Here is a 16957-nt window from a genome sequence, read left to right as displayed (position 1 = left end):
AGGCTCATGAGGAATTTGTAAGTCATATTCTTCAAGATCAATGGGAACATATCATTATTTCAAAAGTCCAAAAATGGACTTACAAATTACAGATTGACCCTTTAAGTTAACTCACCATGGTGCCCATTTACGTAACTGTCATCTGATGTACTTGGCTATAAACCCTGTACCAGATAGTAGGCTTAATCTTTGGTCTCTCTTTGTTAAGTCTCTTGAACATTCTAGGAATTACAGTTATGGTTGCATATTTATGTAATTCAACACTTTTATTACACAGTTGTTTAAGACAGACCTGTGAAATTGATTTCAGTGAACTCTGTGACACTGCCTGGAAGATTGAAAAGCCTATCTTCTCCATTCATTCTGCTGTCTGAAAGGTAAGGACAAGACTAAGGTAAGACTTACTGTAATTGCCATGTTGTGACAAGTTTTTTTGTGGAGAAAATAGTGTAAGGATAGTAGTCTAGTAGTCACAATACTATTATTACTGTAAGTACTCCTCAGTTACAAGAAATAAATTGTCTGTCTTGGGTGATTTAATTTTTGCTGTGTGAAGCTGTCAAAATGGCTTCTCATGCACAGTAAATGTAAATAGCAAAATGTGATATAAAACTTGAACATTTTGCTGTGATCATCTGAAAAGTCCAATTATTTTAAAAGATAACTATGTTTAAATAAAAGCATCTCTGTATTGTGTCTATGCTGTGAGGTAAGGTCGGGGGTAAGAAATCATAATGGCAGTTATTTGCACTGAGTTACTCAATATATTATACTTGTATACCATGATTAGTCTTATCCCATCCTAGAGATTGCACCAGGTTACCTAATATATTATATTTGTAAGCCATTGGTACCATGCTAGCCTATGCCAATTTCTTGTTCATTGTGCATGCCTGGCGCTGAGGGATATCTAGTGTCTGTCTCTTATTAGTGCAGGTGAAGTCCCAGAGTCAAGCCACATTTCCCATGGGGGAAGGGGGAGCTACACTAACAATCATACTAACTGATCTTAACATTTCTCTAGTTTTTCAGTAATATTCTTTGCACATTTTTGTATTTTTAGCGGGGAAAGATTGGTTCCTCTACAAACATCCAGAGTTGTGGATAAAGCAACGAAAAGGTTTGAATGTTTTTTCCCTCTAGTTTTTATTTGTTAGCAAGCAAAAATGTACTTTACTGGCACAGCCATGTTGTTGTTGGACTATACTACACATAAAGAAATAGCAATTTGTATTACTGATGTTGTAAGCAATATGCTCATTTTAGAAGTAATTAATTAAAAGGTGATGACATGGCCAGACTTTAAGACAAATAGTTCAATTGCACATTTACACAGACATCAGGGGATCCATTTTAAGCAAAGTCACAGAATGATTTCAGAATCAAACTCAGGCAAACACACTATTAAAACAAAACATTAACAACAATCAATAACTGGCATTTAATGCACAGCAAATTGTCAAATTTCATTCTAACTTTAGAGCATTAATGTCTTGTTTCAGTCTTCCTCTAGAATGTACTAAATAAAAGTATACATGGTTTTTATGAGTGAATTAAATAAAAGTATGACATATTTAATAAACATAGTATTCTAATGAATATTCAAATATATATTTACAAACCTAATGTAAGTACATTGTAGTGACTCATGGTAATAAATCATAATGTTGAATGAGGTAATTATGTGCGCAAAAAGTGCTCACTTTTGAGAGAAGTAATGGTGATAGCAATGCCACAGCAATAATAATGCCATAACTGATTTGAAGCACACTATTGTTTTCCTTAATTACCTGTTGTACAGAAAAACAATATAATTTACAATAGTGACCAGGATAGACGGAATGAATACATTATTATTAATAGTATTAATAAAACATTATTATAAACCCTATTTAAATACAAAACTAAATTGTATACATCCTGATTTACAAAAATAGAGGTTACATCGTTCTCTGTCTAAAAATAGGATTTAAAACACTTTGTGGTAGATGTTCTGTAAACATAAATTCTACAACATTTGAGCAAATACGATTGGAGAGGTAGCCTAGTAATCGAAGGGCCCGGGGCTAGTTTTCTACATTTACAGTTACATTTAAGTCATTTAGCAGACGCTCTTATCCAGAGCGACTTACAAATTGGTGCATTCACCTTATGATATCCAGTGGAACAACCACTTTACAATAGTGCATCTAAATCTTTTAAGGGGGGGGGTTAGAAAGCTACTAAGCTGTATGGAATTGTTTCAAGATGGTCATACCAAGGATCATTTAGCTATTTGATTTAGAATTTTAGAACCATGTAGTTATACTATTTTTTTTTACAACAAATATTTGATAAAACATTGAATTTGGTCTTACTGATATTAGCCATTACAAACACATTGAATAACAGATTCATACATGGAAAAACTGATTTAATTTTCGTATCAGATTTAGAACTTACACAGTAGGTGAGGATAATTAAAGTAGCAGGTTAGGAGAATTAGGTTAAGGTTAGGAGAGGGGTTAGTGTTAGATACAATCCCCAAAACCTTAGATGTCTATTTGACAAAATCTATATCCCATCTAGACATGATCTTGTAGCTCTGCCACCTACCGCAGATGCGTCATCGGCGGATGTGGTGGATTGAGACGCAGCCCACGCAAAACAGATATCTCTACTTTAAACAGAAGGATTTTGATGGGAATTTTAGTTTATTATGCTAATTATGCTCATTGAATTTCCATGGGGGCACGGACATCTACTTTACATGGTTGGGAACAATACTTTGCCCTCTACAATGTTAAGGTACAACCCTGACCTCTGCTGGCTATGTCAGTTGGTGCTCTGTGTGGGAATGAAGTGTCCATGCAGATCCATGTGAATGCTGGCGTCGATTGAGGCACGAGCAATTTCCTCAAAGGTTTTGGCATTAAGGACAATCATGAAGGGGGATTTCTTTGGATTGATTGAGACGACTGAGGACAAAATGACTCCTGAAAACAGAAAATAAATAAATGTACCGTTTTATAGTGACATAGATAGAGCGGATTAAATGCTTTTGTAGTGCAGAAGTAGGCCTACTGCCTCTCACCGTCATCCTCCTCCACAGCTCCTGGTGAGGCAACAAACACAGGCTCAGAGGGGTAGCAGTCCTCCTCTGTCCACTCAATGTACTTTCTGGTAACGATGTCCACCTTCCCAATCTGTGTAAGTATTAATAACATAAACAGCAGCATGTTGTCAGTGAGAAATGAGGACGACCCACTTCTCTATGTTAAGGAGAATACATTGGTAAGAGACTACCTTATTTGGATGTGGAGTCCACTTCACTCTTGAGCCATAGAAATAACGATACTTCTTGCCATTGAATTTGTAGTTCACCCCTGGCAACTCCAAACCTGTTTGTGTACAAATGGAGATAAATACAATTGCATTGTAAAATGTATTTACAAAATTATGTTCCATAGAAAACGAACAACTATTTGACTAACAACTGCTTGACGCCACTTTTAGTAACGTTGTCATGCCCTGACCATAGAGAGCCTTTTTATTTCTCTATTTGGTTTGGTCAGGGTGTGATTTGGGTGGGCATTCTAGTTTGTCTGTTTCTTTGTTGGCCAGATATGGTTCCCAATCAGAGGCAGCTGTTTATCGTTGTCTCTGATTGGGAATCATACTTAGGCAGCCTTTTCCCACCTGTGTTTGTGGGTAATATTTATTTTCTGTGTGTGTTTGTGTGCGCCACGGTTGCGTCACGCTTGTTTCGTTTTACCAGTTTTTTTTTGTGAAGGTTTCACTACTAAGTAATGTAGAATTAATGCACGCTGCGCCTTGGCTCATCTATGACAGGGAGTTTGAAGACAGTGAACGTGACAAACATAGCATTTGACCTCTTGATGCAGTGGTATATAATTCATACCAATCACTGTGATGTTCAGTTGATATCAAAGTCTCACCTTCAAATATTGTGTCAGGCAGGCAATACAGCGAGCCATCTCTCTGCATCACTGCTTTGGCTGTTGTGTCTTTGAGCCTCACCTAATTTGTTCCATTTGGAGTATCCTATAACGTACACGTATCCAATCTTTAGTTGTTTTATAAACATGTAATGGTAACATTTAATATGAAGCGGCTTCGTATGAAGCTTATTTCGCCTTGAAAACAGAGGAATTCATAGCTAGTTCATCATCCAAATGTCTAATTAAGCAAAATATCACAGCCCCTGATCAGTTCTAGATGTGATATAGTCACAATATATATCACGATCTCTCATGCTTTAATGCCTATTATGCTCTATGGCTCCCTCTTTAAGGTACCCGGAATGTTTTAACTGTTCATAAGGAGCTGCTTCATGTAAAGTGTAACAGAGTTTAATACCAGCGTATTAATGTATTTACAGGATAGTTGGAGTCTTAACTATATATACCTTGTCAACAGTGAGAGGCAAGACGAATCTCTGGCAGATTGGTGGGGAGAAGTTGACCTTGTTGCTCTCAATGAATTCATGTGTTTCCTTTCTCAGGTTTGCTAAGTAGAACATTTCATACAGATTGCTGTCTTTATAGGTGATCATGTCAAACACTACATGGCCGTCGTCCTCGTAGGCGTTGATATGGTGGAAAACCACCAGGGCATCTGTGTAGAACTTGGTGGACACAGCCTTCCCAGTCTTCTTGTCGATCAGGTGGATCAGCGTCTAAAGAATGGCCAAGGAGATCACCAGAGAGAATGTAAGAAGTTTGATTGTTGCCAAAGTTAGTTGAAGATAAAGATGAACTTTCCATGAGGTTGTGATCAGACAAGTGTAGCTTACAATGTCCTCTTTGTCGTATTTGAGGCAGCTGGCCCAGTTGACGCGTCTAAATATAGCTGTGGCCAGTCTGAGGATGTCCAGTTTGAATGGCTGCTCGACAAAGATTATGTAATTCTCTGTCATGCCGAAGCTGTGGAAGTAGCTGGGGAAGAGGGTAGAGCGAAACGGTATATTGCAGACCTGCTTCACCTTCCGCAGGGCAGGCTTCTTATGCTCCTTATCTGGAGAGGGAAAGAACACTGTCCTGTGAACACTTAAATGTGTAATCATTCATGGAGTTTTTCCCCTAACATGTATGTGGCCAGGAACCCCCCAAATTAAACTGTTCAGATACCTGATGCATTTACTGGAACCTTGAAGATGACATAGTTGGGCATGCCAAACCTCATGAGGGCAGTTCCCATGTTATAGGTGTTTCCCTCATCGTCGTAGTGAGGGTGTGCAGTCGCCATGTTCAGAGCTATGTGATTCCTGTAGTTCATCTGAGGTTGAGTTTACAGGACAGGCAAAGGGAGAATATATTAAAGCCAGTGATAAGAGATAACAATGGACAACAGTGATCATTTCAACAGATTTTAATATACCTTTCCAATTACGTCCAGGGTCATTGGGTCAATTTGATTCATGTAGTTGACTTCTGATGAGGCATAGTAGTCTTCCCCATATCTAATGATGTTTATCAGGTTGTTATCTGTGAAGTCAGGGATGGCAGCGAGAAGGTAGGAGAAGGCTCTGAAAAAATCATGTATTATGTGTTTTTGGTTATGTTTGTCGATATATATTTTGTGTGGACATCCATGTAAGGGAAATGTAAAATCAGAAACAAATAAACTATAAATCATGTTAAAAATCGATTTACTTTGAAAATATGTTTTTGCAGGGATCGGGATAGATCATGGTCCCAAATTCTGACACAACAATCTTGTTTGCCTGAGTGTTTTTCTTGAAGGTGTCACTCCTCAGGAATTTACTCCTGTAGTACACCTCACCTGTAAAACACAAAGATTCTCAGCCCGATTCAGCCAGTTGGGAAAGTATTTACCATTTGTGGAAATGTATAATGTCTTGTTCCCGACTCACCATCTTTGAAGGTGAAACTATGAATTAAGGCCATGCCATCAAACCAGTGGTTGTATTCAGTGTCTCCCACTTTAAAAAGACCAGGCCCATTGCGCAGCAATGTCCCTTGTAGCCACTCAGGGACACATCCTGCAAGCACAGAAGATACATATAATAAATGTTTTCATTTTTACCATATTCTCATGTGATTAACCAAACAATGTAGAAATGGAGCTGATCCCTGATAAAGTTTGACCTTCAGCCGGTACATTTTTTTGAATGGCAAATTTGATAATTGTTGATAGTTTACGATAGGTTCATTATATCTCATATACTGTATATAGGTGTGTGTGTCCGTGGAGGCTCCTCAGAGGAGGAAGGGGAGGACCATCCGCCTCAGTGATTTTGAGAAAAATGTAAATTGTAAAACAGTTGATAAAACTATACTAAATATAATCACGCCACCAAATAATTGATTAAAACATACTATTTTGCAATGAAGGTATACAGTAAAAATAGGCCTTCAACTTGTAAGCATTTCAATTTAGGCTATAATTGTGGGTACTGATGTCTTGCGGAATTATTTTTTTAAACTCTAGTTGTGTTTTATAACTTTTTTTTATAGGGATACACTTAAAGAGATCCTAGCTCAGAGGCATCTAAATATAGCCTTTACATTTTTTTTTTTTTACAAAATAGTTGAAGCAGCACGTTTAGTGGCTGATGGGGAAAACAGATCTGGCAATAAGTATAGGCTATAGATGGTCAAGACTATTTGGGACCCCTTGGCTATACCACAGCAGCCCCACACAGATATAAAACATTAAGATCTGTAACCAAGTAAAGGGAGACAAAGTAAGAATTAAAAGTGTAAATGTTCATTCATATTCGTAACTTTGGGTTTTTACATTTACAGATCTAATTTAACGTTTACGTTTCATGTTTCATGTATGGCTTTTTTTACGATCCTAACATTTTCCGGATGATTTTCTTAAGATCGTAACAATACATATTGTAATGACCTGACTAGATCATAAAAGAACAAGTGTAACGACCCTGGGTTTATAAGCGCGGAAATCGACTCTGCCGCTTGAGCATGCTTTTGCGGAAGAGTCGATTTCCGCGCTTATAAACCCAGGGTCGTTACAATATGTTCACCTTTTTGGCAACTATCTCGCTCCATATTTTCCCAATCAATTCTGCAGCAAACGAGAGTGGGATAAGCTGTCTGTGTCTGTCTGTGTGTCAAAGCAACTGCGAACACAAAGGCAGAAAAGCACAGAGGAAAGTGCGGCGAGAGAGCGGTCGAAAACGCTACTTCGGGGACTGCAGCAAGACAAATGAATGCTGTGACGTCGTCGCGGCAACGGCAAAACGTAATCTAGCCACTTCTAGCGGAGCCAATAGCGGATCTCACTGAAAAATAGTTGGAAACACCGCACGAGAGATCAATCAGAATGTGCCAACGTAAAAAGTCAAGTTGCTCAGAAGAAAGTAATATTTTTATTATTGCAAGTCATTAGAAAATAGGAAAATAACTTACTGAAATAGCAATAACACGGAGCTACCTTGAAAGATCGGTTAGCTAGTACATAAAGGGATACGCCTACGGCCTACCTGTTACTTCTGCTTTGACAGGTTCGGGTGATTCAGTCCCGTTCTTGCCGATGAGGAATTGAGACATAGCATCAGCTATTAAGGCTATCGGCTGTTATGTGGTACAGTGGTCCCTTATCAACTAGAATAGGTTATATCAGACTAGATTATGACGGGTCCATCTATATCTTTGAGAACAATAGTCTAGGGGTAAAATTCCAAATGCATTACATAACTGTCTCACGTAGGCTACTAGGCGCCGTCTACTGGCTTGATTATGTAAAGCAATCAGTGACCACTCACTAAAACTAATACTATCGCCATCTACTGGCCGGTGTATGTATAACCAAACTAACATAATGGTGATTATCTAACATCACGAAGAAACAGAAGTCAGACTCATTTAATGCATTTATTACAACTTTGAATTGACACTAGACTTCTCCTTTACTCCTACATCTGTTAACAAATTGACTTCTTGAACTTGGGGCGGCACGTAACCTAGTAGTTAGAGCGATGGGCCAGTAACCGAAAGGTTGCGAAATCGAATCCCCCGAGCTGACAAGGTAAAAAGTTGTCGTTCTGCCTGTGATCAAGGCAGTTAACCCACTGTTCTTAGGCCGTACTTGTAAAATAAGAATTAGTTCATCTGACTTGCCTAGTTAAATAAAAGGGGATATAAAGAAATGGATAGATTAGAAATTAAATGTGCTTTTGTGCAGTTGCCATGATGATGGGCGGCTGCCCTATTGAGTTTATAAGTAATGGGCTGCCCTATGGGAAGTGTTATTACTGAAAAGTAAAAGTCCTCGGTGTATCCATCTCATCCCTCACCTGGTAAACAGCTGAGGGATGGGGCTGGAGAATGGTAAGCGCCCATATTCATAGACATGGATGCGAGGACTGCTCATCCATGAGATATCATTTTTAGTTTTAACCATGTTGTTTTGTAGCGATAGTGTTTATTTACAGTTACATTGTTTACAAACAGAGTAAAACAAGTTTTATTTAGGGTTCTGATGGTGTTAGACAGTTGGATAAGCTCATCAGGCATTACAAATTACTTTCTTCAAGAATCAATGGCTATATACAGTGTCATTATTTTAAGTAAAAACATGTACAGTGCATTTGGAAAGTATTCAGAATCCTTGACTTTTTCCACATTTTGTTACAGCCTTACTCTAAAATGTAAATTCATACACACAATACCCCATAATAACAAAGCAAAAACAGGGTTTTAGAAATGTTTGTTAATTTATTTTTAAAGAATTAAACAGAAATACCACATTTACAGTACCTGATCTAACATCTCTCCAGAGATCAGGTTTAACTCAGGGCTCTCACTGGGACACTGAAAAACATCCCCACAGCATGATGCACCATGCTTCACCGTAGGGATGGTGCCAAGTTTCCTCCAGACGTGACGCTTGGCATTCAGACCGAAGAGTACCAGCTTGGTTTCATCAGACCAGAGATGCTTGTTTCTCATGGTCTGAAAATCTTTAGGTGCCTTTTGGCAAACGCCAAGCGGGCTGTCATGTGCCTCTTACTGAAGAGTGGCTTCCGTCTGGCCACTCCCAGATCTGTGCCTCAACACAATCCTGCTTCGGCACTCCACGGATGATTCCTTCGACCTCATTGCTTGGTTTTTGCTCTGAGATGCACTGTCAACTGTGGGACCTTATATAAACAGGTATGTACCTTTCCAAATCATGACCAATCAAGTTAATTTACCATAGGTGGACTCCAATCAAGTTGTAGAAACAGCTCAAAGATGATCAATGGAAACAGGATGCACCGGAGCTCAATTTCAAGCCTCATAGCAAAGGTATCTCTTTTTTATACATTTGCAAAAATACATATATTTTTTCTCATTATGAGGTATTGTGTATAGATTGATGAGGAACGTTTTTTATTTAATCCATTTTAGATTAAGGCTGTAACGTAACAAAATGTGGAAAAAGTGAAGGGGTCTGAGTACTTTCCGAATGCACTGTATGTGCCAATCCCAGATTGCCCCTTTAAGACCTTTTTACCTTTCATAATAAATTGGTCCCCTCTCAAACTTCCTCTCCGCCTCCCCAACATAGATTTTGTCTCTGGCTGTCGTGGCCTGGATAGTGGCCTGGGACAGTATTAAAAAACAATAATTAACCATTTTAACTTAATGAATGGATAAAGGGAAGTTAAAGGAGTAGACAGGCATACAGACGTTAAAATCCATGAAAGTGTCAGTAGATGGTTAGACTTCATTGGAACCTCACCTCTGGCAACAAGACATCCAAGATGAAAATAGGGAAACGCGAGCGGTATGGCCCATGTACTATCAACCAGTCTGGCAGGCTGCTACATACACTGAAGTCTGAGGCACTACTGATCAGTCTGCCAGGCTCCTATCTACAGTGACCAGCCTGGGAAGCCCAAGCACTACCTATTCTAGGCAGATAGCATATACATTTGCATGTCAATTATTTGCAATCAGTGTATCAATAAATCAATCAATTCATTTTCTTGCACTGGTAATTGTGTCCTTCTGAGCTGAGGAGTAGGCGTGAAAATAAAAGGAAATTTCATGTCAGTAGGAGTGGCCAAGTTTAACTGAGAGGCCAATTTAACCAGAGGCTCTTTTAGCGAGAGGTCAGACTCCCAGTCTCCAGCAGGATGCTTCTACGGTGGCTACATTATGATATCAGTCCATGAGCCAGACCCCCAAATTTGTTCCGTCAGGCTCACATGAGGTGACAATGTCTCTGAGTGATTTTTTTGAAGGTCTACGTCCCTAGAGTTGGAAAATGTGTGATAGCAGTGCAGCAATTGGAGCCTTCTCCAGTAATAACTCTCATCCATCAATCCCATACAATTTTCCCATAGGGGTTTTACCCTATGACAGAATGCTATTGCTCACGTATAAGCTTTAATTATATATCATTGGAAAGATTGACAGCTATCCATCAGACACATTTTGGGGATTTTCAGGTCAACAGAAGTTTAACCTTCGACCTATAGGGTATTTAACAGAATGACCTGTATAAATTGCTTTAAGGAAACCCTGACACATTTTAAACTTTGACAAGTGGTTCTGAAAGGTCATGAAATTACCTTTCAAATTATATATAATATAACTTTGAAAGCACTAGCTACAACTACTGTTTAAAAATCACCCATATTATGCCATTGTGTGTGAAATTTGGTGCCTCTATCACCAAAGATACAATTCAAAAAACATAGTTGCCCCACTCCACGGAATTCTATGGCTAAGCTTCCAACATTATAATGAATTTAGTGGGGCAACTATCTTTTTGAATTGTAACTTTGGTGATAGAGGCACCAAATTTCCCACACACAGCTAGAACAGGGTTTTAACCAGATTTGTAGATACAGGGCCATCACAGGATTCAGGTGTGCGGGTGTGTGTAATGAGACAAGACAGTCTGGGGTTGATGGTAATGAATCCAGTTCAGTGACACCTAGAAAGTCGGTGACGTAGACTTCCGGAGCTGGGGAATGGAATGAGCAGCAGTGCCGGTGGGATCCGTGACAGCTTCCAACATTATTTAAAAAATGTTACCCCTTTTTCTCCCTAATTTCGTGGTACCCAGAAGCTAGCTGCACCAATGTGTCGGTGGAAACACCGTACACCTGGAAACCATGTCGGCGTGCACTGCGCTCGGCCCGCCATAGGAGTCGCTAGTGCGCAATGGGACAAGGACATCTCTGCCGGCCAAACCCTCCCCTAACCCGGACGAAGCTGGGCCAATTGTGCGCCGCCCCATGGGTCTCCCGGTTGCAGCCGGCGACAGAGCCTGGACATGAATCCAGAATCTCTAGTGGCATAGCCTTAGATAACACTGCGCCACTCGGGAAGCCAGCTTCCAACATTCAATGTCAATGGCACAATATGGTCGAAGCTCTGTTGACCTGAACATACCGAAAATGTGTCTGATGGATAACTGTAAATCAGAGCTTTCCAATGGTATATGATTAAAGGTTATACGTCACCAATAACTTGTTGTATACTGGCATGGTTTGTCATAGGGTAAAATCCCTATGGGAAAATGAATGGCGATGGAGGGATGAAAGAAAGAGTGATAACCGGAGAAAGCTCCAATTGCTGCAAGGCTATCACACATTTTCCAACTCTAGGGACATAGACCTTTAAAGAAATCACTATGCAACATCGTCAGCCCAAGTGAGCCCGACAGACCCCCCGCCCTGGCTCATGGACTAGCATGCACACTCCACACAAAAGTGCACGCACACACATGCCTTTTCAACTATGCTTGCAAAAGATAACAGTTCGTTTCACAACAATGTCTCCGGTTATCTAAATGTCAATTCTGTGCAAAATGATCACGCAATTATTTCAAACACAGATCATGTCTATTATCTTTAAACACATGATAAGGCCACATACATTCAGGCATCTGGGAATAACACATTTAATATGTTCTGTTATTATCTCAGAACAATTATTGTAGCCTATTAAGATTCGTGTTGACATGATGTAAGGCAACTTGAGTTTAATCCCACAAACTCCTTGGAGTTTATAAAATGTATCCAAATGGAAAATGCATTCATCCACCATGGCCTGGATTCTCTTTAGTCAATTGGAAAATGTAGAGCAGGTCTATACTTTGGACCTAAGTTTATTTGCCTTTATCTGTGCACATAATGAGCTATATGTGTTTATGGTTTTATAGAGGTCAATTCTACTGTCACTGATTACCACATAGTACAGCTGTTCTAGAGCAGCGCTTCCCAAACTCGGTCCTGGGGCCCCCCATGGGTGCACATTTTGTTTTTTGCTCTACCACTACGCAGCTGAATCAAATAACCAACTCATCATCAAGCTTTGATTATTTGAATCAGTTGAGTATTGCTAGGGCAAAAACCAAAACGTGCACCCAGGGGGGCCCCAGGACCGAGTTTGGGAAATGCTGGTCTAGAGTCCCATATACGCCAACATTCTTTCATTAGGTTACATTTTCATACACAAGGGACCTAAAACTGAATAAACTCCAAATGACATGATACAGTGGTTTGCGAAAATATTCACCCCCCCTTGGCATTTTTCCTATTTTGTTGCCTTACAACCTGGAATTAAATTGGTTTTTGGGGGGTTGTATCATTTGATTTACACAACCTGCCTACCACTTTGAAGATGCAAAATATGTTTTATTGTGAAACAAACAATAAATAAGACAAAAAAACTGAAAACTTGAGCGTGCATAACTCTTCACCCCCCAAAAGTCAATACTTTGTAGAGCCACCTTTTGTAGCAATTTCAACTGCAAGTCTCTTGGGGTATGTCTCTATAAGCTTGGCACATCTCGTCACTGGGATTTTTTTCCCATTCTTCAAGGCAAAACTGCTCCAGCTCCATTAAGTTAGATGGGTTCTGCTGGTGTACAGCAATCTTTGTCATACCACAGATTCTCAATTGGATTGAGGTCTGGGCTTTGACTAGGCCATTCCTATTTATAGTTGCTTTAGCAGTATGCTTAGGGTCATTGTCCTGCTGGAAGGTGAACCTCCGTACCAGTCTCAAATCTCTGGAAGATTGAAACAGATTTCCCTCAAGAATTTCCCTGTATTTAGCGCCATCCATCATTCCTTCAATTCTGACCAGTTTCCCAGTCCCTGCCAATGAAAAACATCTCCACAGCATGTTTTCACCACGCTTCACTGTGAGGATGGTGTTCTTAGGGTGATGAGAGGTGTTGGGTTTGCACCAGACATATCATTTTCCTTGATGGCCAAAAAGTTCAATTCTATCTGACCAGAGTACCTTCTTCCATATGTTTGGGGAGTCTCCCACATGCCTTTTGGCAAATACCAAATGCGTTTGCTTAATTCTTTCTTTAAGCAACAGCTTTTTCTGGCCACTCTTCCGTAAAGCCCAGCTCTGTGGAGTGAACAGCTTAAAGTGGTCCTATGGACAGATACTCCAATCTCCACTGTGGAGCTTTGCAGCTCCTTCAAGGTTATCTTTTGTCTCTTTGTTGCCTCTCTGATTAATGCCCTCCTTGCCTGGTCCGTGAGTTTTGGTGGGCGGAACTCTTTTGGCAGGTTTGTTGTGGTGCTATATTCTTTCCATTTTTTAATAATATATTTAATGGTGCTTTGTGAGATGTTCAACGTTTCATATAGTTTTTTATAACCCAACCCTGATCTGTACTTCTCCACAACTTTGTCCCTGACCTGTTTGGAGAGCTCCTTGGTCTTCATGATGCCGCTTGGTGGTGCCCCTTGCTTAGTGGTGTTGCAGACTCTGGGGCCTTTCAGAACAGGTGTATATATACTGAGATCATTTGACAGATCATTTGACACTTAGATTGCACACAGGTGGACTTTATTTAACTAATTATGTGACTTCTGAAGGTAATTGGTTGCACCAGATCTTATATAGGGGCTTCATAGCAAAGGGGGTGAATACATATGCACGCACCACCTTTCCGTTTTTATTTTATATAATTTTTTTTCATTTCACTTCACCAATTTGGACTATTTTGTGTATGTCCGTTACATGCAATCCAAATAAAAAATCAATTTAAATGACAAAATAGGAAAAACGCCAAGGGAGATTAATATTTTTAAAAGGCACAGTACTGACTCACACGCAGCTCCTAAAAAGAGACATGTTCTTATTAGTCGAAACAGACAGAAGGCTTGTCGAGTTCACCACACTAACACATGCATTTTCCTTTACAACTGAGGATGTCAAAAGTCCAGAAGAGTTTGGCATGACCGTCGGGAGACAAGCCCACTGTCTGGGTCAGGGGTTGATTGAAAAGTCATCTTACAGTTCACAGCAGTACCAATGTTGATCATTAAATTCTTGGCCCTGTAAAGTTTAATATGTGGTATAAATATAAAGAGTCTCTGTATTTTGGACTTAGATAACTCTGATGGTCTTTATCTGGGTCATTGGTTTGTTGCTGCCAAACCTGTATAAAGTTGATCTACACCTGTAAGCTGCAGTGTGTTACATTAATGACAGCCTTCAGAGGCACCCATTATTACTGTTGACACAGGGTCCTCCCTGAGGACCTTATTGCAGACCATTCACTATATGCCTGTGGTCTGTTGGTTTGTACACAAGGATTATGTCCATTGGAACTTCACAAAGAAAGTGCAGTCAGACATAACAGGTCAGTCCCCTTTAAAGACACCATGTCAGCAGGCTGCCTGTAAAAGTGAAGATGGACAGCACTAATCTCTCTGGGTTGCTCTTGAATGCTTTCCTCTTAAGCCTGTCTTGTGCTGAGGTTGAGATAGCACCTCTATCCTGCCCAGAGTACCAAGAGGGCTTTAACGGCTCCTGTTATGAGTTTGTGGCTCTACCACATTCCTTCCTCAGTGCACAGGTTTGGTGTGAGCGGGGTGGCGGACACCTGGCCTTCATTCTAAATATCGATACACAGCAGTTCCTACAGAAGCACCTGCAGCCAGAGCAGGACTGGTGGTTGGGTCTGGCACCTGCCTCCCCAAACCTAACACTGTTGCTGAAGGTAAGAGAGCAGCCCATTCAACTAAAGTGGGCATTATTTGATAACACTAATGCATTAGATCCTTTGATCATGCAAAGGATCTCCAAAGGGTGGGAGTAGAGTGCATTGTATTCAGTTGAGCAGAAATTGCACAGAAAACCGTTACATTTCCACTGGTCTCCCAACCTAAGACTAAGATGCTGGGCTTGTTGACTCCCACGTCAGCTGGCCTCTTGCTGGGAGATTTATAATGTATTAATCTCAAACCATTGCTAGGAGACCATGCCACATTTAGATATCTCCTTTTAGCAGCTAATCAGGAACACTTGTCATTCATTAGGCTGTCTTCCTTTTTAGAATTGAGTTGTACAAAAGACATTACATTTATGAGAGGGGTATCAGTACACATGGTTTAGATAGAGGATCATTATTACAATGCATACTCTAAATGTCTGCCATTCATGCATGAAACACAAGCTCAGGAGCACAAACAGTGTAATACTTTAAATACGAAGGTCAATATTTACTACCTTGTATTTCTATTTCTTTGTACCGTTTTTACAACCAAAGCACATCATTTCCATTGAAAGGCTATACACAGTGGCTTTTATTTTATTCTGGTACTGTGGTTTCCTGTGCGATAAAGACATCTTTTATGTTGATTATACAATAGCTCCTTCCTCAAGTGGACTTTTGTTTTAGTGCATTTCCCTCCGTCGCTACAGCTGTGTTTGTTTTACAATATTAAAAGTTCTATCCAGCTGCACTCCTCACTCTCTGCCTCACAAACACACACATATCAAATACAAACCAAATTGGCAGATGAAGTGCAGCTCCTGGCTACAGTTGCTTGTTGCCTCCCATTGAAACCCTGAGCTCCTCAGTATGTGACCACAGCCAGCCCCTGGATCAGGGTCGTTCACCCAGTTAGAGTAGCTGACATCAGAGCCATCAAGCCAGGAGAGAGGACCTAAGGATGTACAGCACAAACACCAATGAAAATATTACATTCTATATACACTGAGGGTACAAAACATTAGGAACACCTGCTCTTCAAAGTAGAGGAAATAAAGTATTATTTTCCCACAATATTAGATGTTCAACCTGACATGCTTACTGTTTACTATCGAGTTAATTTGATAAATACTATGATAGCTTGTTTTCTCATGAGGGATGAGAACAAAATCAAAGGACTGGACAGCATACCCTATTGAAGACACTATTGAATGAAAACGATCATGATAATCACATATAATTTACATTATTAGTAGCACTTTCTGTAGTGACAAAAACAGGCCTACAATATATGCCCCTTATTATCTAAACAGCTTGTACCACTCTGTTACAGTATGTACTATGTAAAGTGATTTTCCTCTCCCTCAGTATATAGGAAGCAGTGGTTGCTGTACGGCTTTCAGACAGTACCTGTTCTACGTGCTTCTCTGCTTGATTCTAATCTCTCTACCTTTTATCAGTTGGATTACACAACAACCAATCTTTAGTCGACCACAATGTGAAAAATGGCACAGCATCCTCAGCCAATGAACTGTAGTTGTCCCTCAGACACATTCAAATAATACAGCAACACACATGAAAATACATTCAATTCAAATACAGAATGCAATGTGATGCATTTCAAATTAAACTAAACAAAAATACCCAAGTAGGCCATTAACTAGTTTGATAAATTTCAGTTCTTGAATTTGAAGACATTGGCAAGCTTGAGCGGAGACTAGCACCTAGCACACCCAGTCATATTCATCACCCAGCTGTGTCTCTGGTCCACAGTCCAGAAAAACGTCATCCTTCAGGAGCCCATCGGGGAGTTTGGCATCATTAAGTGCTATAGCGTGAACCAATCAACAGATGGAGCAAACTGCAAGGCCCTGTATGGCAGTCCCCTTCAAATCCAGGTTGAAGTAGACGCTGGTAAGTAAAACCAACATGAGCAGAAATAAAAGCATCTGGTCTTACATTTCCGAGAGTACAAATCTTGGTAGAGATTTGTACTCTCGGA

The 16957-nt window shown here is 40.0% G+C and overlaps 1 protein-coding gene across 1 annotated transcript; it reads right to left on the bottom strand.

Annotated features, from left to right (window-relative positions):
• Positions 1–1127: 1127 nt before the first annotated feature.
• On the bottom strand, positions 1128–7706 carry LOC129854283 (beta,beta-carotene 15,15'-dioxygenase-like). Its single transcript, XM_055921158.1, is given in 11 exon segments — positions 1128–2975; positions 3074–3185; positions 3286–3380; positions 3939–4044; positions 4409–4678; positions 4796–5016; positions 5130–5277; positions 5380–5527; positions 5655–5784; positions 5876–6004; positions 7472–7706. Coding segments are annotated over 11 exon segments (1587 nt in total). The 5' UTR covers positions 7539–7706; the 3' UTR covers positions 1128–2814.
• Positions 7707–16957: the final 9251 nt, after the last annotated feature.

Source organism: Salvelinus fontinalis, chromosome 4 (assembly GCF_029448725.1).
Source record: "Salvelinus fontinalis isolate EN_2023a chromosome 4, ASM2944872v1, whole genome shotgun sequence".
NCBI classification, from domain to species: domain Eukaryota; kingdom Metazoa; phylum Chordata; class Actinopteri; order Salmoniformes; family Salmonidae; genus Salvelinus; species Salvelinus fontinalis.
Note: the sequence above shows the minus strand (reverse complement) of the source record. Positions and strands in the feature narration are given on the sequence as shown.